Source organism: Nicotiana sylvestris, chromosome 3, assembly GCF_000393655.2.
Source record: "Nicotiana sylvestris chromosome 3, ASM39365v2, whole genome shotgun sequence".
Lineage (NCBI taxonomy): Eukaryota > Viridiplantae > Streptophyta > Magnoliopsida > Solanales > Solanaceae > Nicotiana > Nicotiana sylvestris.
This window is the reverse complement of record NC_091059.1, coordinates 162,338,205-162,365,179: the sequence shown is the minus strand read 5'-3', so window position 1 is coordinate 162,365,179 and position 26,975 is coordinate 162,338,205. Positions and strand designations below refer to the sequence as shown.

Here is a 26,975-nt window from a genome sequence, read left to right as displayed (position 1 = left end):
TACTTGATTTCGCGCCCCGGATGGTAGTATCGTTGAAAATCCTTATGGAGGACTTGAGGGTGAGTTTAGGGGTGTTATATAGTTGAGATCTCTGGAAAAGTAAAGTAAGAGACGAGACAGAGAGATAAACATCCCATTTTCTAAAAGTCAAAAAGGTACCACATGCCACTTTCTCACTGGCCCTTTTTCAAACACTTATATCTTTTTATCCGGATGTCGTATGAACGAACTGTTAAGAGCGTTGGAAACTACATTCAAAGACCTTCAATTATATGTCCCAAAAAAACATTATATAGCACACGAAATATATTTCTCAAAAAAATTCAATTACAAGGCAAATCCTTAGCCGGTTTTTCCGCAACATAGATCCGATTTTTCTCAAACTTTATACTTCATATACAAACATCATATATAGTTATATCATGGCTTTAAACTCATTTAAATTATGGTTAACAAGTCTCATATTCATCTTAATTTACTTAACACTTCGGCAAACCTTTCTTATCCTTGTAGAAGGATTTCATACTTTTTGAGTTTACATTAGATAATCCTATAATGATAGTAACGTCTGAAGTACGGGGTGTAACAACATGTACCCTTATGAACATTTATCCTTGAATATTAACTCTCAAAGGCTTGCAAAAAAAAATATGGGACGTAAAATCACTTTATATAATTTCCAAGAGGATCTCATTTCTGAGCTTACATCAACGGACTTACGGCGTACTTTCACGTGAAGTTGCACTGATCATTGAGATGCATTTGAAGGTAGTGAGTTCTGGTTATTGTTGAAATCAATATGTTCCTTGTTTCTCTGTTCCTCTAAACCCTTCTGCGTTATAGAGACAAGAAAGAAAGCAACGAAACAAATCTTCTCCTCATTCCTCAAAGTTCTTTGTGTTTATATTTTCTCTCCAGTAATCAACTGTATTTCCTCTTGTACATGTCGCAGATTAATGCCATAGACCGTTTAACCACATCAAGTCCAAGCTCTGAAGATTTGTTGTGGGTAGTATGGCAGCTTTGTGGTCTTGCCAGGTAGGAACCTTTTTTTATTTTATGCTGAAGGTTTACAATCTCTCAGCCTTTTGACTAATGCTTTTGGGATGTTCTTCAGATCTGATTGTGGGCGCCAGGCTTTGTTGGCTCTGGTTCATTTCCCAGAGGTAATAGGCTCCTATTCTGCATCAATCTAATAAAGTGGAAATGTTTCAAAAGCTTCATGTGTGAGTTTTACTGGCTAACGCAGTTATTATCGTTAACCTTAATATCCATAGCTTATCATTTAGTGCTTCATTTTGAAACTCTAAAAACAAGTTTTCCCTTGCGTCGAGTGATATGCATTTGCCCATCTCTGGTATTATATTTACATGACCTGGAATTTCTTTTGTCTTGTGTAGGCTCTTTCAGCTTTAATTGCGATACTTCACTCAGTCAGGGAATCGGATCCAGTTGCCCCAAATTGTGGTACTTGAGAACTCCATTTAGCAGCAATTTTCACCTCAAGAAAAAATGGAACTGATGCTACTTTACTTTTTAAAAAAAGGGAAAAACTGGAATTGATGCTACTTTATGCTGATTACATTGAATTTTCAAAGTGTTCACCTCATGTCTATTAACTTCTTGATTTTGTAGGAGCTTCACCCTTGAACCTTACTATCTTTCACTCTACTGCTGAGATTTTTGAGGTCATTGTTTCGGACTCAACTGCGTCTTCTCTGGGGGCTTGGATTGGACATGCTAAAGAACTTCATAGAGTCTTACATTCCTCCTCTCCAGGATCCAGCAAAAAAGATGCTCCTGCAAGACTTTTGGACTGGATTGATGCTAGTGTGGTGTACCACAGGAGTGGAGCAATTGGTCTTTTACGATATACAGCTATCTTAGCTTCTGGAGGAGATGCTCACATGGCCTCAACAAGTCTTTTGGCATCTGATGGTATGGACGTTGATAATGTCATTGGGGATTCTTCCTGTACTGATGGTAATATCATAGAGAATATGCTTGGGAAACGCATCACCGAGAAGGATTTTCCTGGGGTTGTTCTTCGTGACTCATCTGTTGTTCAGCTGACGACAGCATTTCGAATTTTGGCGTTTATTTCCGATAATTCGGTATGACATTATAGGGGTGTCATTCTGATCATATTACATGTCATTAGGAAAAACTCATCCGTAATATTGTTGTTTGTTAGTGAAGGCTGTCACTGCTGCTCTTTATGATGAAGGTGCAGTCATGGTTATCCATGCAGTTTTAATCAACTGCAGGCTCATGCTTGAGAGGTCCTCAAACATATATGGTCAGTTTTTCCAACCATTATGTTTGCTTGAATTATAAGATTCAGCTATACTTCGGCAGCTACATATTGCTTTCCTAACTTCTGACCCCATATTGGATGTAAAAGTTTTCATTACGTACTCTGGACATCACATTCTATCATACACTGAAATTATCCGAAAATACAAAAGAAGAAGAGAATAAAATAAATGTTCGACCATATTTTGTGATATGGAACACTAGTAAAAACCCCAATCAGTAGAGCTTAGGTTTATGATGCACATAATCTGTTTAATGAATTGGTTATGCTTTGGAATGAAGTATCAACTTCTCTTATGAAAGCAGAAGTTTTACATTGTTTAATCAAATCAAGTATTTTGTGCTTTCTTTGTGTTGCTCGGAGTTTTTTCGTGTTAATTTGGTTAAAACATTTGATATACGAACTTCTTTTGGGTAATAGTGGTGTCAAGGTCAATCAGTGTGCAACTCAATTAATTCATTGGGTATATCGGTTTGAGACTTTGAGTGGTTGTGAGATGGAAACTATGGGAGAGAAATATTGACAGAGGGGAGAAAAGGTTTGCAGTGGTTTTAGTTTTTGGTAATCCTACTCTTCATTTCTTTTTTCGGTTGTTTTTCCTTTATTGAAGTGGTCAGGGAGTATGATGGCCAGTTAATTGAAGACTGGTCGATGACCCATCAAGTATCCAAAAGGGAAAATAATGTTGGAAGTGTCTATTGGTGAAGATGCCTTCTTCTTCTACCTTTACCTTCCTCCTTTAAACGCTTGGTAGTTGATCTTACCATGGAACTGGGGAGAGGATTGGTACTCCCTTATGCCAAAAGAAAAAGATAGTGGAACATGTGGATGCACCCGTCTTTCCTGGATATGGTCCATGCTTTGTTGAGAGGGGATGGTGTCCAGTAGAGAATTTAGATCTTTCTTGATTGTCAAAAAAGTATGGACCATTTTTCGGTTTGTGTCTATCATCCTTGCTCCAAGTGTCATATTTATCGTTTTTCCCATCTTCTTAACGCCATTCAATGAATCTACTTAGTTAATAAGAAAAGGTCATATTAATCTTTATCATTCCAATTTTATCTGACGTCTTGAAGGGACAGTAGAAAATATAGATCTTAAATCTATTTTTGGAGTCGCTCCCATTATGCAGTGACACGCGAACAGGGCCAAGCTTCACATGGTCTTAACACAGTGTTTCTGTAGAAAATATTAGATAGCAGTTCCCCTAATTCTCTTCCACTGTGACCAAGAGTCCCAGAAAAACAAAAGAGGAAAACTCATCCAGCTTATTTGTCAGCTCTATTGTTCAAATCATATTAATATGCAAATTATATGCTTTTCTTATTTGATGGTAGTAAATGGGCATGCTTTGGAGCTTCTTTTTCTGACAGATGTCTCTCAGTTTGACCCTAATGCTCTATGGATTTCGTTCTTGGAGAGCCATGTAGGAAGATCAAGCCAGTGTTGTCAAAGGCGCGCTTAAGCCCTAAAGCGAGGCTCAAAACATGTTGAGCGCATCGCCTCGCTTTGCAGGCACTTCAGTGTCGCATCAAGGCTCTAAGGCATACTTTCCTAGCCAATGTGTGTAATCCTGAAAATGCAATACTGAATAATTGATATTTCACTTTATCTTTATTTTTTCTTCAATTTTTTTGTCCATATATTTGTTATTCATGCTTATAATTATTGGTCTTGGACTACATATACATATTTCCAGTTGCGCCTTTTTTCATTAAAGCCCACGCTTTATTTGCGCTTTCCGCTTAAAGCCCCAACAGACCTTAGAGCTTTTTTGCGCTTTTCGCCTTTGATAACACCGGATCAAACTTAGGAAATCCTTTATCATGAATATTTTGCTTTTATTTGATTGTGACATCTATCATCAATTCCCTTCTCTATTTTACTTTCCCTTTTTTCCTGACTTCAGAAAGTATATGTTGTCATACTTTACAAAATTTTCGTGTTTCTATTTTTCCTTGAGCAGATTACCTAGTTGATGAGGGTACAGAATGCAATTCGACTTCGGATTTACTACTGGAACGTAATCGTGAACAGACCCTTCTTGATTTGCTAATTCCCTGTCTGGTGCTGTTGATTAATCTGTTGCAAAAGCTAAAGGTTTGTAGTGACTATTTTAGGGGAGAAAGTACTTGCTGTTATATTTTCAAGTTGCTTCCTCCAGTGCTGGTCTTCAAATGCTTGCGCATCATCTCTTCGGTTCCTCATCGAAACTTGGTCGACCTTCCGAGGGCATTGCTGTATTTATGTCTTCAAACAAGGACATCTCTATCCTTCATAAACTATTAGTGAGGGCTTATATTAGGACATTTTGCTCCTGCCAATTCTAATGCAGAAGTGTTATAGGATGTTTGGAATAATTGCTGTCTATAGTACTGTTAGATCTACTTCTATGAGCAGCATCCCTTTTTCTGCACATTTGTGGTTTGGTGGTTACCTTTTTATAAGCTAGATGATCATTTATCTTTTCCCAAGTTCTGCATTGCACAACATATTCCTGACAGAGGCAAGTTGTTTTCTTACTCAACTTGTAGGAAGCTAAGGAGCAGCATAGGAATACTAAACTAGTAAATGCTCTTCTACAGTTGCACAGAGAAGTGAGGTAAGGAAACGTCTTACACTTTCATCTAAGTTCCAGCAATTCTTTTCACCTAGTTTCTCCTTCTTTCTCTATTTAACTATTTTTATTCCTTTATTGCAGTCCAAAGTTGGCCGCCTGTGCAGCAGATGTATCCTATCCTTACCCCAGTTTTGCACTTGGGTTTCAAGCTGCTTGCCATCTTCTTGTTTCTGCATTAGCATGTTGGCCAGTTTATGGTTGGACCCCTGGCCTTTTTCATTTCCTCCTAGATAGTCTTCATGCAACTTCAGTATTGGCGTTAGGTCCCAAGGAAATCTGTAGTCTGCTTTGCTTATTGGTATGTGATGCTTGATAACTCGGATTCTTGAGCAGCAAGCTTGATATTCATTTTTTTTTCTTCTCTAGATCATATATGTGTTAGGGATATAATATATATGTCCTAGATCCAATATCATATTTGATGATTTGAACATATTTTTTATATATGACATTTGATATTCTTTTATCATAGTTATTATTAATTATTTGATTAACTTGATAATGTCATTGATTAAATTATTGAGATTTGACATTGTGATGGAGATCATGATAATGAGAGTCAAGTTTCTTATAATTTAATCTAAATTTGTTCTTGATCATAGGATTATTAATTTGGACATTGGTAATCTGGTAAGATCAATATTTATGTGATCGTTTTTATTGGATAAAGATTAGTTGATCTCATTAACTAATTCGCATAGATAGATGATGCATATAAAGATATGATTCATTGGATAATTCCTAATGGTTAGAATTACCATAAATTATTAATAGGATATTCTCTTGAAGAATGTGATGTAAGAATTTCCTTTGACCTGAGATCGTCATAGTAATTGACAAGTTATTTATTGTGCTTTGATACTAGACACATATGGCCCTAGGGCAATAGTTGAAAGGATATTGGGTACGGTTAAATACTTGTAGAAATAGTGATTGATCCAAGATGGAATCTGTCAACTCTTGGTAATGAGTTTAAGCTTCATGTTGTCATGAATTATAAACGACCAAACTACGACCTTGGTCAGGGCAATAGAATGAAAGAAGAAATGAGTTTCTTAGGTCATTCAATGGTCGATTATATTTGACATGAACACATGATTGCCTATTTGGATTTGAAAGTTGAACCATATCCTAGGGTGATCCAGAGCTATAAAGACAGAAGGAATTACTACATTATTCTTCTACTGGTTCTTGAGAGTAAATATACTTCATGCTATCCGGTCGTTAAGGAGTGTTGCTAGACGTCACCCTTGATTAGTATGTTGATGTGATCAATTTGCTACTGGTTTAGTAATGAACTTATGGGGGGTCGCACACTAACGAGTGTTCTGATCTTTGCTAAAGGTTTAATTGCTTTATTATTTGGTAATTAAATTAAAGAATTTAATTAGTCAAATAAATTTAGTTATTAGTCCAAATGAAATATTATTATATTCTTTGCTAGCACAGAGGATATAATTAATATTGTGAATAAACTGAAGTTTTCTATTTGGAATAGAAAATTAAATTATATATATGGATTAATATTTAGTTGCATATATAATATGATTAGTTGGTTCTATAATCTAATTTAGAATTGGATTAGAAAATCACATGTGGCTTTCATGAAACCCATTTGAAATGGGATTAAGTTTTCCTACAGGAAAATAATAATCCAATTATGAATTGGATTATCAATTGAAAGTCCATAAGGACTAACCACGCCTGCCGACAATTCTTTTGATTGGAATTGAAATTTATCCTAGGGCAGAAATCCTATTAATATTGTGAATTGATTTTCACACTCATCATGCATATATGAAAGTGATTGTACCTTTACTATATAAAACAAAATTGTAAAGAAAGAAAAAGGTCCAATTATTATGTGAATTGGTTTTCACACTCATCATGCATATACCTTTACTATATAAGACAAAACTGTAAAGAATGAAAAGGTCCAATTATTATGTGAATTGGCTTTCATACTCATCATGCATATATGGAATGTGATTGTACATCTACTATATATTGTAATGAAAGAAAAAAAATTCAAGACTTGTTAAGACAAGTCTGTCTTTTTGCCCAAACCGTATAGGAAAAAGTTGGCAACTTAGGCGTATAAATATCATACAAAATAAAGTGTTAAGACACTTAATTTTTTTGGAGTGAGACAACAAGAGATATATTTGACAAAGTAATTACTTTCTTTGTCAAGAAGTTGGCTTGAAGTTTTGAGAAAAATTTCAGCACACAATTTATTCAATTTGTTTGCAGGTTTTAATTGATCTAAGAGTTGATAGCAAAGAATCGGTCTCGGTGTGAATACACATAGAGTCTTCGCACAATCGAAGAAAAATTTTGAAACGAGACTTTCTTCACCAGGTATGTCTTAGATCCGATCTTTGACCTGTAAATATATTTTAAACACGAAAAGTTCTTCCTAGGATTGTTATTATCTTCTGTTGCGTGTTACGAACATATATATGCAGTCCTACAGTGGTATCAGAGCCGTGGTTTATTGTGTCTAAAATTTATTTACGAAATATTTAATTATTATATTTGAAGAGTTCAAACCATAATACATGTGTCTTATGCAATAGTCAAATCGTTTGAATGTTGATATTATTTTATTGTGGATAAAATATGCATTCATATAACTATTGAGATAGTTCATAACTTGAATTTGAAATTTTGTATTAGATACAATGGGAGTCTATAATAGGTTACATGATTCTATTGTTAATTTTTTAATTGTTATTAGTTCATGAGATGTAAATTAATAATAATATTCTAGCAACAACAATAACAACAACTCAGTATAATCCCACAAGTGGGGTCTGGGGAGGGTAATATGTACGCAGACCTTACCCCTACCCCGAAGGGTAGAGAGGCTGTTTCCAGGAGACCCTCGGCTCAAAAAAAGCAACAGGAGACGATATATTAGTACCATAAAAATGCATAATAAAATAACAGCTTTATAAGAGATATGAAATACAGAATACGAAATACGAAATAGATGGCTGGTATAGTAAAAACTAGCAGGTAAAAGCCCTGCATCAATAGACGACCAATGACATTCTTAGTCTAACTCCTAACTGGCTAGTCTCACTCTATTGTGCTGTAGAAATATTCACAACTTTCCCCTAACCTACAACCTTAATGCTCGACCTCCATAATTCCCTGTCAAGGGCCATGTCCTCAGTAATCCTAAGTCGCGCCATGTCCTGTCTGATCACCTCTCCCCAATACTTCTTAGGTCGCCCTCTACCTCTCCGCGTGCCCACTACAGCCAGTCGCTCACACCTCCTCACCGGTGCATCAGTGCTCCTCCTCTGAATGTGCCCGAACCATCTGAGTCTTACTTCCCGCATCTTGTCCTCCATGGGGGCCACGCCCACCTTCTCTCGAATATCTTCATTCCTAATCTTATCCATCCTTGTATTCCCGCACATCCACCTCAACATCCTCATCTCTGCTACTTTCATCTTCTGGATGTGTGAGTTCTTTATGGGCCAACATTCAGTTCCATATAACATGGCAAGCCTAACCACTGCTCTATAAAACTTACCTTTTAGTAACGGTGGCACTTTCTTGTCACATAAGACTCCCGATGCTAACCTCCACTTCATCCACCCCACCCCTATACGGTGTGTGACATCCTCGTCAATCTCCCCGATCCCCTGAATAACCGATCCAAGGTACTTGAAACTACCCCTCTTGGGAATGACTTGAGAGTCAAGCCTCACTTCAACTCCCGCTTCCGTCGGCTCAACTCCAAATTTGCACTCGAGGTATTCCGTCTTCGTCCTGCTCAACTTGAAACCTTTAGACTCAAGAGCATGTCTCCAAATCTCTAGCCTCTCGTTGACGCCGCCTCGTGTCTCGTCAATTAGAATAATGTCATCAGCAAATAGCATGCACCATGGCACCTCCCCTTGAATATGATGAGTCAGTGCATCCATCACCAGGGCAAATAGGAATGGGCTGAGCGCAGACCCTTGATGCAACCCCGTAATAACTGGAAAGTGTTTAGAGTCGCCTTCTACTGTCCTAACCCGAGTCTTAGCTCCAACATACATGTCTTTAATCACCCTAATATAGTTACTCGGGACCCCTTTATCCTCTAAGCAGCTCCATAAGACCTTCCTAGGAACCTTATCGTACGCTTTCTCCAGATCAATAAACACCATGTGGAGATCCTTCTTCTTATCTCTGTACTGTTCCACCATCCTCCTAATAAGGTGGATAGCTTCTGTGGTAGATCGTCCCGGCATGAACCCGAACTGGTTGTCTGAAATAGACACCGTCCTTCGCACTCTCATTTCTACCACTCTCTCCCAAACTTTCATGGTATGACTTAGTAATTTGATGCCCCTATAGTTGTTACAGCTCTGGACATCACCTTTGTTCTTATACAACGGGACCATTGTACTCCACCTCCACTCTTCAGGCATCCTATTAGTCTTGAATATAACACTAAACAATGCAGTAAGCCATTCCAAGCCTGCTCTACCCACACACCTCCACAGTTCAACCGGAATTTCGTCTGGCCCGGTAGCTCTGCCCCTTCTCATCTTACGCATTGCCTCCATGACTTCATCGATCTCAATGTCCCTACAATTACTTAATTCATGGTGACTGTCGGCATTCCTCAATTCCCCAAGTATAATATCCTGATCCCCTTCTTCACTTAGAAGTTTATGACAGTAGGTCTGCCACCTCCCTTTAATCTGGTCATCTCCCATCAAAACTTTGCCGTCATGATCTTTTATGCACCTCACTTGGTCCAGATCCCGAGTTGTCCTCTCTCTTGCCTTAGCGAGTCGGAATAACTTCTTCTCCCCACCTTTGTTCCTTAGTTCCTCATACAGACGAGCAAAAGCTGTCGTCTTAGCCTCCGTCACTTCCATCTTCGTCTCCTTCCTAGCTACCGTATACCTTTCACTGTTCTCTCTCTTCTCCTCCTCGTCAGTGCTCCCTACTAACCGCAGGTAAGCCGTCTTCTTTGCTTCCACTTTACCTTGGACAACTGCATTCCACCACCAATTTCCTTTGTGGCCACCATTGTGGCCCATAGATATCCCTAACACCTCTCTCGCCGCCTTTCTTATGCAGTCCACCGTCGTCGACCACATTGTGTTTGCGTCTCCACTACTTCTCCAAGCTCCCATTTCCGATAACCTTCCTTCCAACTCCTTAACTTTATCCTTAGTTAAGGCGCCCCACCTAATCCTGAGGCGTCCTTATACTGACCTCTTCTTCCTCCTTATCCTAATACAAATGTCCATCACCAAAAGCCTATGCTGCATTGAGAGGGTCTCACCTGGGATAACCTTGCAGTCCTCGCATAACCTTCTGTCGCATCTCCTGAGGAGGAGATAGTCAATCTGAGTCTTCGCCACTGAACTTTGGTAAGTAATCAAATGTTCATCCTGCTTCGTAAAACTCGAGTTCGCAATGACTAGATCGAAAGCCTTGGCAAAGTCCAACAGCGAAATGCCCCCTCCGTTCCGCTCCCCGAAACCAAAACCGCCATGCACCTCAGTGTACCCACCTGCAGATGACCCAATATGATCATTGAAATCCCCTCCTATGAATAACCTCTCAGAAGGCGGTATACTACGAACAATCTCATCCAACCCCTCCCAAAAGCGCCTCTTAATATCCTCATCCAAGCCTGCTTGCGGTGCGTACGCGCTAACGACATTTAAAGTACCCTCACCCACCACCAACTTAATAGTCATTAGTCTATCATTCACCCGCCTGACCTCTACCACGGACTCTCTAAGATGGCTATCTACCAGGATACCCACTCCATTCTTACCCCTCAGGACACCAAAGTACCACAACTTATACCCATCCAAGTTTTTCGCCCTCGATCCGACCCACCTAGTCTCCTGGACACACGTTATATTAATCTTCCTCTTTTGAAGGATTTTCGCCAACTCTATGGATTTACTTGTTAGTGAACCTATGTTCCATGACCCGATTCTCAACCTATAGGCTCCCTTGCCCCCTCTACCTCCCCTGCTACCCGTCCCACCCCCTAACCCCAACCCCACACTCTGCCCCACCCGAGGACATGCCCTTATTCTATCATCCCCGACTGCAGCCACTACACCTACAACAATCTAGAGAAGACTCGCTAGTGCACAACAAATCAAACTAGAAGGAAACAAGTGGTAACTAGTATCCTAGTTGGAAGGTTTAACTATTGTGAAGTAAAGTATCAGTAATTTAGCTAACACCAAAAGGGAAATAGTAAAACAGGAGGTACCAACTCCCGATAACAAAACCTGTGGCTGATTTGCTGTACCCAATGTAGTTGTACGCTCACGCACCACTTCCTATCGCCCTTTGCTGACACTCGCCCAGGTTGCTCTCCTTCGCCAGTGCTCGTATGCCCAACTTGTCTCCAATACTTCGAGAATTCCTAAAAACACAGAAAATACCATTACCCAAAAACCAGAAGAAGCTATCACCGCTACCACTGGTATAGCCCCAACAATATAAAATGTACAAAGAAAGGAGAAGAAGAAAACGAGAATATAAGGGGGTGGGGGCAGATTTGGGACGCAAAAGGAGTGGGGCAAGAAGACCCGATACAGTCAGTTAAAAAACAATATGTACTCCTTTAGATATGTCTACTTGAATATACAGAGAAGACTGCTGAGAAGCACTTGAAAATTGGAGAAGAAATCGCAGATAATCGGCAAACAACCACACTTGGGATCGTTTTCACTAGATTGGAAGCCACCCACACTGATTCAACTCCAAAATCTAACTAAATATGACTGAAAAATCACCTAAACTAATTTATCATAAATTTCTACACTATAACCCTAAGATTTCTATGTAAATCGAAAGAAAATCTTAGGGAAAATGGGGGAAATAGTGAGAGGATTTGAGGGAGTTCGATCTCTCTCGATCTGAGAAATTTCTATACTAGGTTTCTCTATTTCTACACTAGGTTTCTCTTTAATGAAAGAGAAATGGGAACTCACTAGGTTGAAAATTTCTATGTTTCTCTCTTTCTACACTAGGTTGAAAATTTCTACGTTTCTACACTAGGTTTCTCTTTAATGAAAGAGAAATGGAAAGAGAGAGTGTGAGTGTGTATGTGTGTCGCCGGTGGAAAGGGAACTCACCGGAGAAGTCGCCGACGGTGCTGGGATAGCTGGAAGAGGGCAACGACTTGAGCGAACTGGAAGAGATTTCGAGGAAGAGTTTAACAGTTACTGACCTTTTTGCGGGCAGTGAACTAGGGTGTGCCGTTATCGGATTCTAACCTCGAACTTGTTGTACTTAGGTAGTTGTTTTATGTGATAAACATGTTAGAGGATGTTGAATTTCATTTTTATGTCATGTGATTGTTCATTACATAATTTTGAATTATTTATTACATGTGATGTAAATTAATTTAGGACTAAGCATGTAGACAACCTGAACTAAATTCACATACTATAAAAGATTTGATCTTCATGTTATTAAAAATTATTTTAGTAACAATTCCCTCTTACTAAAATTTGAGTTCTTAAATAATAAAATATAAGATATTTTATTATAGAGCTATCCATCAAGGTAAATAATTTTACTTATTTCTTGTTTATAAGGAGCGGCCTGACTACCAGGAGACTTATAGTTCGAGAATATGTTAAAATTATTTATTGCATTAGATGTATGGATTGAAAGAATTATTCAATTTTACACTAGACGCCTGGACTACCCGGAGGAGTATAAAATTTAATAAGTTCTTTGGTGTCATGATGGTTGAACTCAACTATACCAATAGGATCGACCTGACTACCAGGGGACTATTTGACATAGAGCTATATAAGAAAGTTGTATGGGGATACAATTGGTAAGAGTACCTACCTTTAAAATATATATGAGAAACGACTTGACTTCCAAGGGGCTCATACATATTGTTAAAGGATTTCTTTACTCCACTAACAGAAATAAAGATTTCGTAAATTATAATGAGGGCAAATAGTTTAAAATAATTAGTGGAAAAATCATATAGATAAAAGTCCATGTCTTTATGATATATGCAAATATGTTCTTATATTATTGCCTTTTATTTTCTATATTTTAGATTTCTCAATATGTCTGCTATATCACTACGTGGAATACTTGAGATCAACAAGTTGGTAGGACCAAACTTTGATGATTGGTACAAAAATTTGAGAATTGTTCTCATGCATGAAAAGCTTATTCATGTGATCGATAAGCTTGCCAAGGAAGTCCCAGATGAGAATGATGATGATGCCACCAAGATTTATCAGAAATACTTGGAAGAATGTCTTACTACCAAATGCATCATTCTTGCTTCTATGAATTCTGAACTACAGAGGAAACATCACGATATGGATCTAACTGTAATCATTGAACATCTTAAGAAGATGTTTGGTACACAAAGCAGGACAGCTAGATACCAGCTATCTAAGGCTTTAGTTGGATCCAAATTGACTGGAAACTCTCCAGTTGGACCCTATGTCAATCGTATGATTGATCTTATTGAAGAACTTGAGAAGTTGGGGTGCAAACTGGGTAAAGAGCTTTCTCAAGATTTAATCTTACAGTCACTATCAGAATCCTTTTCACAATTTGTTGTTAATTTCAATATAAATAAAATGGATTGTGATCTTCATGAGATGCTCAACATGCTGATTGATTATGAGAATCAACTTGCATCTGAGAAGAAGAAAGGAACCGTTATGTTGGTTGGAAACTCTTCTAAGAAGAAGGGTAAGAGTAAAATTAAACCCAAGAAGAAACCTATTGCGCCTAAGGGTGGTGTGACCAAACCCAAAGGCAAAAGAGGCAAAGGTAACCAATCTGACGTTGAGTGTTTCCACTGTAAGAAGATAGGACATTGGAAGAGAAACTGCCCGAAGTATCTTGCAACTCTAAATGATAAGAAACAAGGTAAGACTCAACGGAAAAATGATTTCAAAGTTTCTTTAACTACTACTGATGTTTCATTGTGGGTATTAGATACTAGCAGTGGCTATAACATCTGCAATATGTTGCAGGGGTTTCGAATAAGTAGAAGGTTGAAGAAATGAGAAATTAATCTACAAGTTGGAAATGGTGCAAAAGTTGTGGCTATAGCTGTAGGATCAATTTTTTTAATAATGCCTACGGGCAAAGTACTTATGTTGGATGATTGTTATTACGTTCCTAAATTTGTTTCGAACATAATTTCAGCTTCTATGTTAGATAAACGTGGTTTTCACATAAATATAGGCAATGGTATTTGCTCTATTTATTATGGTGATAATTTATATGTGAATGGCTATCTCCAACATGATGTTTATATCTTACCTAATGTGAATTCTAATTCAATTATGCATGTCTCAAGTCTTAAGAGAAAAGGAGATGATCAAGTAAATCATACATACCTTTGGCATTGTAGGCTTAGTCATATTGGAAAGAAAAGAATTAACAAGTTGTACAAGGAAGGGTACCTTGACAAATATGATTTTGAATCATATCCACCTTGTGAATCTTGTCTCAAAGGAAAAATGACCAAATCTCCATTTACTGGAAGTGGAGAAAGAGCTACTGAATTATTGGGACTAATTCATACAGATGTTTGTGGTCCCATGAAAATTCAAGCTAGAGGTGGATATTCTTACTTTATCACCTTCACTGATGATATGTCAAGATATGGATATGTGTATCTTATGAAACACAAGTCTGAATCTTTTGAAATGTTCAAAAGGTTCCGTAGTGAAGTTGAGAAGCAGACTGGTAAAAGTATCAAAGTACTAAGGTCTGATAGAGGTGGAGAATATCTTAGTAAAGATTTTACTAGATATCTCAAAGAAAATGGGATTCTCTCATAGTGGACGCCACCAGGAACACTACAACACAATGATGTGTCTAAAAGGAGAAATCGAACCTTATTAGATATGGTGAGATCTATGATGGGGTTCACTGATCTTCCAATAAATTTATGGGGATATGCTTTGGAAGCAGCAACATACTTACTTAATAAAGTTCCCACTAAGTCAGTCTCTACAACACCATATGAGATATGGAAAGGATGTAAGCCTAACCTTAAACATATTAAAGTTTGGGGTTGTCCAGCTTATGTTAAGAGACTACAGTCTGATAAACTTGAATCAAGATCTGATAAGTGTAGGTTCATTGGGTATCCCAAGGAAACAATGGGATATTATTTCTATCACCCTTCTAACCATAAAGTGTTTGTGGACAGAGGAGCAACATTTTTGGAAAGGGAATTTCTTTTAGAAGGAAATTATAATGGAGAAATAGAACTTGATGAAGTTTAAGAAACTAATGAATCAACACAATGTAAAGATCATGAGACCCAAGTTGAAGAACCTTTATTGGATGTTTTGAAGTTGCCAAGAAAGTTTCCATCTTCAACGGTTGAAGTTCAAGAACTAAATGAGGTTCAAGAACAGGTTAATGAACTAGTTCCAAACCAAATTGAACAACAACCAAATCCAGCACAAGGTGAACAGGTTGTACAAGTACCTCTTCGAAGGTCTACACGAGAACGTCATGTACCAACTAGATTAAATTTATTGGTACAAGATGATGTATCAAATGAGGTTGATCATAGTGATAATGACCCTAAGACCTATGAAGAGGCTATACAAAGTTCCGATTATGAGAAGTGGCAAAAGGCCATGGAATCCGAAATGGAATCCATGAAGGAAAATAAAGTATGGACTTTAGTTGAACCTTCAAAGGATATAAAACCTATAGGTTGTAAATGGGGTTTTTAAGAAAAAGATTGGAGCAGACGGAAAGGTGGAGACCTACAAAGCCCGTCTTGTTGCTAAGGGATGTCGTCAAAAAGAAGGAGTTGACTATGACGAGACTTTCTCTCCCATGGCAATGCTCAAATCTATTTGGATTTTGCTAGCTATAGCAGCATACTATGATTATGAAATATGGCAAATGGATGTAAAAACAGCTTTCCTTAATGGTGAGCTAGAAGAGGATGTGTACATGACACAACCTGAAGGTTTCACATCTTCGTCTGATCATAATAGAATTTGTAAGCTACAAAGCTCTATTTATAGACTAAAGCAAGCTTCTCGAAGTTGGAATATTCGCTTTAACAAGACAATTGAAAAGTTCAATTTTGTAAGATGCGAAGAAGAACCTTGTGTGTATAAAAAAGTTAGTGGGAGCACAATTATATTCTTAGTATTATATGTTGATGATATATTGCTCATAGGGAATGATATACCGGCACTGCAAATTACCAAGATTTGGCTATCGGAACAGTTTTCCATGAAAGACTTGGGAGAAGCAGCTTATATATTAGGAATAAAGATCTATAGAGATAGATCTAGGAAGCTGCTTGGACTTTCCCAGTCTTTGTACATTGATACCATCTTAAAGAGGTATAACATGAATAATCCCAAAAGAGGCTATCTACCGATAGGCACTGGAATTACTCTTAGTAGGGAGGATTGCCCTAAAACACCTGAAGAGAGAGAACGCATGAGTAGGATCCCATACGCTAGTGCAGTAGGAGCTATCATGTATACCATGACATGTACACGTCCTGATGTGGCTTATGCACTTGGAGTGACTAGACGATATCAGGCAAATCCTGGTGAGGAATATTGGAAGGTGGTGAAGACCATTCTTAAGTACTTAAGAAGGACTAAAGACCAATACCTCATCTATGGAGATTCTGAGTTGAAACTTGAAGGTTATACTGATTCAAGTTTCTCTTCAGATAGAGATGATAGCAAATCTATTTTTGGTTATGTATTCACCTTAAATGGTGGTGCGGTGAGTTGAAAAAGTTCCAAACAAGCTAGAGTAACTAATTCAGTGACTGAAGGAGAATATATAGTAGCTAGTGAAGCTGCTAAGGAAGCTGTATGGATGAAAAAGTTCTTAACTGAACTTGGTGTGGTTCCTTCAATAGAAGGTGCGGTTCCACTGTTGTGTGACAATACTGGAGCCATTGCTCAAGCAAAAGAACCAAGATCACACCAAAAAGTCCAAACACGTTCTGCGAAGGTATCACTTGATAAGAGAGATCATTGAACGTCAAGACGTCGAGATTCAAAAGGTTGATGGAAAGGAAAATGTTGCAGATCCATTCACTAAAGCTCTTGGCGCAAAGGAGTTTGACAAACACAAGTGGAAATTGGGGATGAAGTACAAGAGCGATTGGCTCTAATGCAAGTGGGAGATTGTTAGGGATATAGTATATATGCCCTAGATCCAATATCATATTTGATGATTTGAACATATTTTTATATATGGCATTTGATATTCTTTTATCATAGTTATTATTAATTATTTGATTAACTTGATAAAGTCCTTGATTAAATTATTGAGATTTGATATTGTGATGGAGATCATGATAATGAGAGTCAAGTTTCTTATAATTTAATCTAAATTTGTTCTTGATCGTATGATTATTAATTTGGACATTGGTAATCTGGTAAGATCAATATTTTTGTGATCGTCTTTATTGGATAAATATTAGTTGATCTCATTAAATAATTCGCATAGATAGATGATGCATATAAAGATATGATCATTGAACCAACTCATTGGATAATTTCTAATGGCTAGAATTACCATAAACTGTCAATAGGATATTCTCTTGAAGAAAGTGATGTAAGAATTTCCTTTTACCTGAAATCATCATATTAATTGACAAGTTATTTATTGTGCTTTGATACTAGACACCTATGGACCTAGGGCGATAGTTGAAAGGATATTGGGTACGGTTAAATACTTGTAGAATTAGTGATTGATCCAAGATGGAATCTGTCAACTCTTGGTAATGAGTTTAAGCTTCATGTTGTCATGAATTATAAACGACCAGACTAAGACCTTGGCCAGAGCAATTGAATGAAAGAAGAAATGAGTTTCTTAGGTTATTCAATGGTCGATTATATTTGACATGAACACATAGTTGGTTGCCTATTTGGATTTGACAGTTGAACCATATCCTAGGGTGATCCAGAGCTATAAAAACAGAAGGAATTACTACATTATTCTTCTACTGGTTCTTGAGAGTAAATTGTATACTTCATGCTATCCGGTCGTTAAGGAGTGTTGCTAGACGCCACCCTTGATTAGTATATTGATGTGATCAATTTACTACCGGTTTAGTAATGAACCTATGGGGTCGCACACTAACGAGTGTTCTGATCTTTGCTAAAGGATTAATTGCTTTATTATTTGGTAATTAAATTAAAGAATTTAATTAGTCAAATAAGTTTAGTTATTAGTCCAAATAAAATATTATTATATTCTTTGCAAGTACAGATGATATAATTAATATTGTGAATAAACTGAAGTTTTCTATTTGGAATAGAAAATTAAATTATATATATGGATTAATATTTAGTTGCATATATAATATGATTAGTTGGTTCTATAATCTAATTTAGAATTGGATTAGAAAATCACATGTGGCTTTCATGAAACCCATTTGAAATGGGATTAAGTTTTCCTACAGGAAAATAATAATCCAATTATGAATTGGATTATCAATTGAAAGTCCATAAGGACTAACCACGCCTGCCGACAATTCTTTTGATTGGAATTGAAGTTTATCCTACGGCAGAAATCCAATTAATATTGTGAATTGGTTTTCACACTCATCATACATATATGAAAGTGATTGTACCTTTACTATATAAAACAAAATTGTAAAGAAAGAAAAAGGTCCAATTATTATGTGAATTGGTTTTCACACTCATCATGCATATACCTTTACTATATAAGACAAAACTGTAAAGAATGAAAAGGTCCAATTATTATGTGAATTGATTTTTATACTCATCATGCATATATGGAATGTGATTGTACTTCTACTATATATTGTAATGAAAGAAAAAAAATTCAAGACTTGTTAAGACAAGTCTGTCTTTTTGCCCAAACCGTATAGGAAAAAGTTGGCAACTTAGGCGTATAAGTATCATACAAAATAAAGTGTTAAGACACTTAATTTTTCTAGAGTGAGACAACAAGAGATATATTTGACAAAGTAATTACTTTCTTTGTCAAGAAGTTGGCTGGAAGTTTTGAGGAAAATTTCATCACACAATTTATTCAATTTGTTCGCGGGTTTTAATTGATCAAAGAGTTGATAGCAAAGAATCTGTCTCAGTGTGGATACACATAGAGTCTTCGCACAATCGAAGAAAAATTTTGAAACGAGACTTTCTTCGCCAGGTATGTCTTAGATCCGATCTTTTACCTGTAAATAAATTTTAAAGACGAAAAGTTCTGCCTAGGATTGTTTTTATCTTCCGCTGCGTGTTACAAACACATATATGCAGTCCTACAATATGTACATTCAAGAACGACTTATTCGCAGAGGAAGGTGTCTGGCTCTGGGAAAATGGAACACCCACATTGAGTGTCCTTAGAACCTTGGCTGTGAGGACCTTATTAGTGCCTAAGAAGGAGAAGGAGATTAATTGGTTCTTGCAGGCTGGATTCCGGGAGAAGCTGCTTGCCCAGTTGAATCCGCACTTGAGCAAAATTGCTCAGATTATTCTATATTGCTCTGCCAGTGTATGTAATTATTTGTCAGTCCCTTTCTATTATTACGTCTGGCTTTAGTGGTTCAATGGGCAGTTCGGAGAAAATTCCCATTTATCCTTTTTTTTGGAGAATGAATATTTTCATTTATCCTTGATCTGCAATTTGTCTAATGATTAAGGTGCAATTTATCAGACATTGGTGGTCATCCAAGACATGCTTCGAGTGTTCATTATTCGTATTGCATCTATAAGCGCTGATAATGATTCAGTACTTCTACGGCCAATGATATTGTGGATTCGTGATCGTCTTTCTGAAGAATTGCCATTGTCTGATTTGGATTCTTACAAGGTCATATTACTTTCCCTCTTTACATGCGTCTTGGCAACAATATTGTTTCTGATTTTTTCCAGGCTGTAAACTTCAACTTGTTTTCGTATGATTGCAAACGATTTTCTTTCAGGTTCAGCAATTGCTCTCCTTTCTGTCTCTACTGCTAGAGCACCCACATGGAAAGGAGTCTGCATTCACAATAAATTGAATCTGCATTAATAGTTTTACATATGTATCTGTTACTAAGCAGCTGAATGCTATATGCTTACTACATTTCTTGTGTTCATCAGCGATAATTCTTGAAGGAGGGCGGCCTTCAGATGCTAATGAAGGTTCTTGAAAAGTTTTCAGCTGCTGCTAGCTTTGATGCGAAACAGTCAGCTCAGAAAGGGTTTTCACTTCTTAGTTGGTGTGTTCCTGTATTCAAGTCTATTCGACTAGTTAGTGAGTGCAGGGCTTCTCCGCAAACCCCAGGAATAGTTGAGAGGTTAGCTGGGGTTGCATGTACAGCAATCTGGTTTCTTGTTTAGCTCTTTCTGTTGATGCTTATGTTTCTAGTGTGCTTGTTGTATTTTCCAGACACATCCTTGAAGATATGACTGCTGAGGAACGTTGCTTGCTTTTGTCATTGCTCCTTCGATTTTGCAAGGTATTTCCTTTTTTGTTATCTGTTTTGTTTATGGCTTAGATGTGGTACTCATGGGCAACTGTGCATCTATATGAAACCGTGGTTTATGACTATTTATTATTTGCTTTCTGGAGTTCAGTTCAAGATTTTGGTTCAGCTTCTGAAGTTTGGCACGATTCAAATTTCTTTGGATTTTAATTTGTAGGTTATGTTGCACTGTATCTAATAGTGAGGGAACACTGACATTTTCTTCCTTCTCTCTTGTTCGATTGGGCTGGATGGGGGCCATCAGTTTTAGTTTTCTTGCAATTTATTTCGCTTTGTAATTAGTGCATTATAGTATTTGCTTCTTCCTCGGTCCTTTGGGAAAATTAAAGCCTTTCGACCCATGAACTAGTACTAATAATTGCTGTTTTTTTTCTAGTTGAAAATCTTGATTCTGCTGATATGACTCTTTATGTTGATATATTGATACAGGCGTCTTTTTGGTTGACCAACTTTCTTTTTTTCATTCTCACACTATTATATTTTTAAATTTTCTGTTTTTATTTTCAAAATGTGCAAAGTTTTATAGTAATGGTTGCAGACTTCTCTATATCTGATTCCTAAAGGGAGGGGTTTAAGGATTGGGGGAAAACAAAGAAGGTAAATAAGATTCAGATTTAGGCCTTTAGATGTAAGCTCCAAGTTAGAGCAAAAGGTATTATAAGACGGAGTACAAAGAATAATGGAAGGGGTGTATTGGGAAAAATTAGAGTTTGCATATTGAAGGTGACGTGTCATGACACGTGGATTAGTCAAAAAGTCAAAGAATTATAATTAGCCAAGAGGCACGAGCAACAACAGATACGAGAAAAGGGGATGAAAGAGATACAAGTAGTTATTCAAATAGTTCGGCGCCCGTACCTATTTAAGTCATTCAAAGCTCAAAGATCAAGAAGAATCAAGGAAATGAATCTGACAACGCATGAGAGTCCAAATTCAGTATTTAATATATATTAAATACCTGGTACGTTAGAGAATTTGTATTTGATATAAATGATTGAGTAACGTTTCTTTTATTGTCATTTATTGCTCATAATTGCCTTATTAAGACAAAGGCAATACACATATCTCCAAAAAACCATTATAAAAGGGAGAATGCTGAACATTTGTAGACACAACATACTATTGGAATACATTGAACTACTTTCTTCTGCTCATCTTGTTATTAAAAGTCAATTTCTTTTATACATTTCTTCGATTATCAGTAACCCGTGTTCTTCTAAAATTCTAGCTTTGACTAAGATTCTATTTTTTGGTTAAACAAATTGGTTCCGTTACCGGAAATCTGATAATCGATTTTCTTTGCACTTAACCTTCTTTGTTGCATCAACTATGTCGAATAACGATGACAATACTCAAAGAAACCAAGAAACCCAACAAAACTAGGGAGATCCACAAAATATCAACATTCACGATCCTGCTCCACAAGATTCTCTACGACAATCTCGCGAGGGTTCTCCTGATGAATCTCAAACAAACGAGTATGCTCAATTTCAGAACATAGAAGTCATTGATGAAGCCTTGCAGAAATTAATTGCTGCACAGGTCAACAAAGCTATTGCGGTGCTTGTTAACCAGTTACCTGTTGCAATACCCGCACCTACTCCAAATAATAATACTGTAGAAATCCCTCGTTCCGGGCTCGTTAACTCAGGCAGCGGTGGAACCCCCAATAACTCACATGAGGGAGAACCAGGTAATACAATTAATTCTGATTTGCAAACTTAAGTACTAACCTTGCAGAAACAGCTCAAGGAGCAAAGTGAACGCATAGAGCAGATATCTGGGGTGCCACCTATAATGAAGGGGGTAGATATGGATAGATACTCACAACAACCCTGGAAGCCAAGTGCTGCTCCGCTCCCAATCCCAAAAAAGTTCAAAATGCCTGATATTCTAAAGTATGATGGAACAACAGATCCACGAGACCATGTGACTGCCTTCACAACGGGTGTAAAGGGCGACGATTTGACTAAGCAGGAGATTGAATCGGTTCTAGTCAAGAAATTTGGCGAAACACTCACCAAAGGAGCACTAACATGGTATTCTCTTCTACCTGAAAATTCTATAAATTCTTTTACTGAGCTTGTAGATTCTTTTATCAAAGCACACTCGGGAGCTCAAAAAGTGGAAAAGAATGGAGGATATTTTCAAAATCAAGCAAGGAGATTCAGAATTGCTTAGAAAGTTCGTGGACAGATTTCAACGTGAAAGAATGACATTGCCTCGCGTACCCGACAACTGGGCAGCTATAGTCTTTACGAGCAATTTGAATGAAAAAAGTTCGGAAGCTACGAGGAGGCTCAAGGAAAGCCTTCGTGAATTTCGAGCTACAACATGGAATGATGTTTACAACCGGTATAGCACGAAGTTGAAAATTGAGGAGGATACTGTGCCACGATCTCAAAAAGAAGAAAATGTACGTTCGAAACGGGCAGAGACCGACAAAAGGTTCGGTAAAAACAGGTACGAGCCTTATATGGGACCTGCGGGAAAAGACTCACGATCAAAACAGGACGACCAAAGGCACGATCACAGACCAAGGAATAGAGAAGCAGGTTCTTCATCGAGATTTAGGAACTAGCAAAACCGTTATAAGTTACAGGATGATGACAGAAGTTTAAAAGCGAGATTTGGAGGTTACAACTTTAACGTTAGCACTTCTGAGCTCGTAGCCGTTTTGAGAATTATGGGAGATAAGGTTCATTGGCCAAAGGAAATAAGATCGAATCCAGACAGGCGCAACCCTGACCATTGGTGCGAATTCCATAATGACCATGGGTATAAAACAGCAAATTGTAGATTTTTACAAAGTGAAGTTGATCATTTATTGAAATAAGGATATCTCACCGAGTTATTCAGTGAGAAGGGCAAACAAGCTTATATGAAGAACAGGCAGGAGCCTCCGAAACCCCCTTCTCCCAAAAGAACTGTTAATGTTATAAGTGGGGGTGAAGACATCAATGGTGTATCATATACTGCAGCCAACAAAGTTTCCAAAGTAACTATTACCCAAGGGAAATGGATGCGGCAGGTTCTAGAAGAAGATATTACATTCAATGATGCAGATGCTGATGGCGTATTAACTCCTCATAACGACGCACTGGTAATATCTCTAATTGTGTTTGATACTAATGTGAAACGAGTTTTAATTGATCCAGGTAGTTCCGTGAACATTATTTTGCTGCGAGTATTACGTGAGATGCAAGGTGAAGAGAAAATAATACCAAAGGCGCATACTCTATCTGGATTTGATAATTTCAGTGTCGTTACAAAAGGAGAGATAACACTCACCACATTTGCTGAAGGGATCGTGAAGGATACAAAGTTCCAAGTAGTAGAGATGGAAATGGCTTACAACATGATTCTTGGGAGACCGTGGATCCACGAAATGGATGTTGTTCCTTCAACCTTGCATCAGGTTATTAAGTTTACCTCGCCATGGGGAATCTGTCAAATTCGTGGAGATCAACATACGTCCAGGACTATCAACTCCGTTGCAGACACAAGCACAAGAAGTGAAGATAAATAGCAATTACAGAAGGTAGTTGAGGACATCACAACACAAACCTCAACTGAACAAGGACGGACAGATGTAGATTCAAGGCCTGATACCATACAAGAACCAGAAGTGTATGAAAATATCAAAACAACGATAGAGGAATTAGAGCCTGTCATGTTATATGCTCAATGGCCTGATAAAAAAGTCTATGTTGGGGCTAATCTTGACAAAGGAATGAAAGGTAAGTTAATTGAATTTTTGAAAGCTAACATGGATTGCTTTGCTTGGTCCCACTCAGACATGACTGGAATTCCACCGGAGGTAATGACTCATAAACTAAATGAGGATCCATCATATCCTCCTGTGAAGCAAAAGAAGAGAAAGCAGGGATTTTTCAAGAATCAAGTGATTCAGGAAGAAGTCCACAAATTGTTAAAAATTGGTTCCATTCGAGAGGTAAAGTACCCTAATTGGTTAGCTAACACTGTTGTGGTTCCAAAGAAAAATGGTAAGTGGCGGGTCTGTGTAGATTATATAGATCTTAACAAAGCCTGCCCTAAAGATTCTTTTCCGGTACCACATATAGATCAATTGATTAATGCAACTGCAGGTCATGAATTACTAAGTTTTCTAGATGCATATTCAGGGTATAATCAGATCAAAATGGACTCGGAAGATTAAGAGAAAACTTCATTCATAACAGACAGAGGGACTTACTGTTATAAAGTAATATCCTTTGGTTTAAAAAATGCAGGGGCGGCGTATCAGAGGTTGGTAACTAAAATGTTTCAAGAATATTTAGGAAAGACTATGAAGGTATATATATATGATATGCTTGTTAAAACTCAATATTCGAAAGATCACATATCACACTTATCTGACACATTTTCAATTTTGCGTAAATTCAATATGAAGTTAAATCCCGAAAAATGTGCATTTGGCGTTACATCAGGTAAGTTTTTGGGTTTTTTCGTTCCTAACCGTAGAATTGAAGCGAATCCTATACAGATTAAAGCCATTGAAGAAATCCCTGATATACTTACAAACAAAAAAGAAGTTCAAAGGTTAACAGGGAGAATTGCGGCTTTGGGGAGATTCATATCAAAATCATCAGAAAAATGTTTCAAATTCTTCTCAGCTCTTAAGAAGCATGATCATTTTGAATGGAACGAAGAATGTCAGTAAGCACTTAGAAATTTAAAAGCTTACTTATCAAATCCACCTCTGCTGGTAAAACCAAAAGCTGGGGAAAAGCTACTCATCTACCTCGCTGTTTCAGAAGTGGCGGTAAGCGCTGTTTTGGTCCGAGAAGAGCAAGGTAAATAATTCCCTATCTATTACGTGAGTAAATATTTATTAGATGCGGAGACAAGGTATCCACAATTAGAAAAACTTGCCCTTGCATTAATCATGACATCTAGAAAGTTAAGACCTTATTTTCAGTGTCATCCTATCATTGTGGTAACTACCTACCCTTTACGTAACATATTACACAAGCATGAGTTATCAGGTAGGTTAGCTAAGTGGGCAATAGAGTTAAGTGAATACAAAATTGCATATCAACCAAGAACTGCTATAAAATCACAAGTATTAGCAGATTTCGTGGCTGATTTTAGTCATGGAATACAGTTAGAAGCAGAGAAAAAATTGCAGGTGTTCAATGGGGCTAACCCAGGAACTTGGACTTTATTCACTAACGGCTCGTCTAATATGAGAGGGGCAGGATTAGGAGTCGTATTGGTACCACCTACGGGCGAAACCATTCGGCAAGCTATCAAATGTCATTCCATAACTAACAACGAGGCGGAATATGAAGCTATAATTGCAGGTTTAGAATTGGCACGAGAGCTTGGCATAAGTCAAATTATAATCAAAAGTGATTCACAACTCGTGGTCAATCAAATACTGGGGACTTATACATCCAGGGAGGCAAGGATGCAGCAATATTTGGAGAAAGTACGGGAGTTCATAAAACAATTCCAAGATTGGAAAATTAGACAAATACCCAGGGACGAAAATCTTGAAGCAGACGCCCTAGCTAATCTCGCATATGCGACTGACGTGGCAAATGATGCAAATGCCTCAGTGATACATTTGTTTCATTTAGTTATTGATCACGATGATAACGAGGTAAATTTTAGTAATTTAACTTGGGATTGGAGGAACGAAATGTGGCTTTTTTGCAGAATGGAACCGTTCCTAATGACAAGAAAAAGGCTTGTGCGCTTCAAAGAAGAGCTGCTCGGTACTGCTTAAAACAAGGCAATTTGTATCGTAAAATGATTGGTGGTCCATTAGCAAGATGTCTTGGACCTGCGCAAACAGAGTACGTAATGAGAGAAGTGCACGAGGGTCATTATGGGAATCACGCAGGTGGAAGATCACTGTGAGAACCTTGATTAGGGCAGATTATTACCGGCCCAAAATGGAAGAGGAGGCAGAAAGTTTCGTGGCTAAATGTGATAAATGTCAAAGGTATGGTAACAATATACATAGACCCGTGGAATTGTTACATCCGGTCACTGCACCGTGGCCATTTATGAAATGGGGAATGGATATCGTGGGTCCACTACCGCAAGCAAAAAGACATGTAAATTTTTTTACTTGTTCTCACTAATTATTTTACTAAATGGGTAGAGGCAGGTGCATTTAAACAGGTGCGAGAAAAAGAAGTTAGAGATTTTATTTGGTGGAATATCATATGTCGATTCGGCGTGCCAAAGGAGATCGTATGTGATAATGGCCCTCAATTTATTGGAGCTCAGATCACGGAATTTTTTCAAAGCTGGCAAATTAAAAGGATTACGTCAACACCATACCATCCAGTGGGTAATGGGCAGACAGAGTCAACAAACAAGATTATCATTAACAATTTGAAGAAGCGCTTATAAGAAGCAAAAAGTAACTGGCCTGAAGTATTACCTGGGGTTTTATGGGCATATCGAACAACTGCTAAAACAAGTACGGGTGAAACACCATTCTCGTTGGTTTACGGAGCCGAAGCCTTAATTCCAGTTGAGATAGGAGAGTCGAGCACACG

General features: G+C 37.6%; 3 protein-coding genes across 7 annotated transcripts; all 3 read left to right on the top strand.

Moving 5' to 3' along the window:
* The first annotated feature begins 494 nt into the window (after window positions 1-494).
* Window positions 495-20,885, top strand: LOC104230877 (protein virilizer homolog). 5 transcript variants are annotated; one of them, XM_070171124.1, is made up of 14 exons: window positions 495-768; window positions 953-1,038; window positions 1,118-1,166; window positions 1,401-1,467; window positions 1,636-2,114; window positions 2,200-2,299; window positions 4,284-4,417; window positions 4,852-4,919; window positions 5,019-5,235; window positions 19,245-19,460; window positions 19,623-19,778; window positions 19,891-20,247; window positions 20,340-20,409; window positions 20,528-20,885. In XM_070171124.1, the coding sequence occupies exons 1-12, from the start codon at window positions 757-759 to the stop codon at window positions 19,966-19,968; spliced, it is 1,662 nt and encodes a 553-aa protein (XP_070027225.1). In that variant the 5' UTR covers window positions 495-756; the 3' UTR covers window positions 19,969-20,247; window positions 20,340-20,409; window positions 20,528-20,885. The 5 variants fall into 5 exon arrangements, with proteins under 5 accessions (XP_070027225.1, XP_070027226.1, XP_009782079.1 ...); XM_070171125.1 differs by lacking the exons at window positions 19,245-19,460; window positions 19,891-20,247; window positions 20,340-20,409; window positions 20,528-20,885 and adding exons at window positions 7,191-7,298; window positions 18,952-19,115 and having other exon boundaries at window positions 498-768; window positions 19,623-19,684; XM_009783777.2 differs by lacking the exons at window positions 19,623-19,778; window positions 19,891-20,247; window positions 20,340-20,409; window positions 20,528-20,885 and adding exons at window positions 7,191-7,298; window positions 18,952-19,115 and having other exon boundaries at window positions 498-768; window positions 19,261-19,391.
* Window positions 20,886-24,109: 3,224 nt separating this feature from the next.
* LOC138888270 (uncharacterized) lies at window positions 24,110-25,120 on the top strand. The gene is made up of 3 exons (XM_070170102.1): window positions 24,110-24,443; window positions 24,690-24,751; window positions 24,851-25,120. The coding sequence occupies exons 1-3, from the start codon at window positions 24,110-24,112 to the stop codon at window positions 25,118-25,120; spliced, it is 666 nt and encodes a 221-aa protein (XP_070026203.1).
* A 225-nt stretch (window positions 25,121-25,345) lies between these two features.
* Window positions 25,346-26,325, top strand: LOC138888269 (uncharacterized). Its single transcript, XM_070170101.1, has 2 exons — window positions 25,346-26,065; window positions 26,122-26,325. Exons 1-2 carry the CDS (start codon window positions 25,346-25,348, stop codon window positions 26,323-26,325), a joined length of 924 nt encoding a protein of 307 aa, XP_070026202.1.
* Window positions 26,326-26,975: the final 650 nt, after the last annotated feature.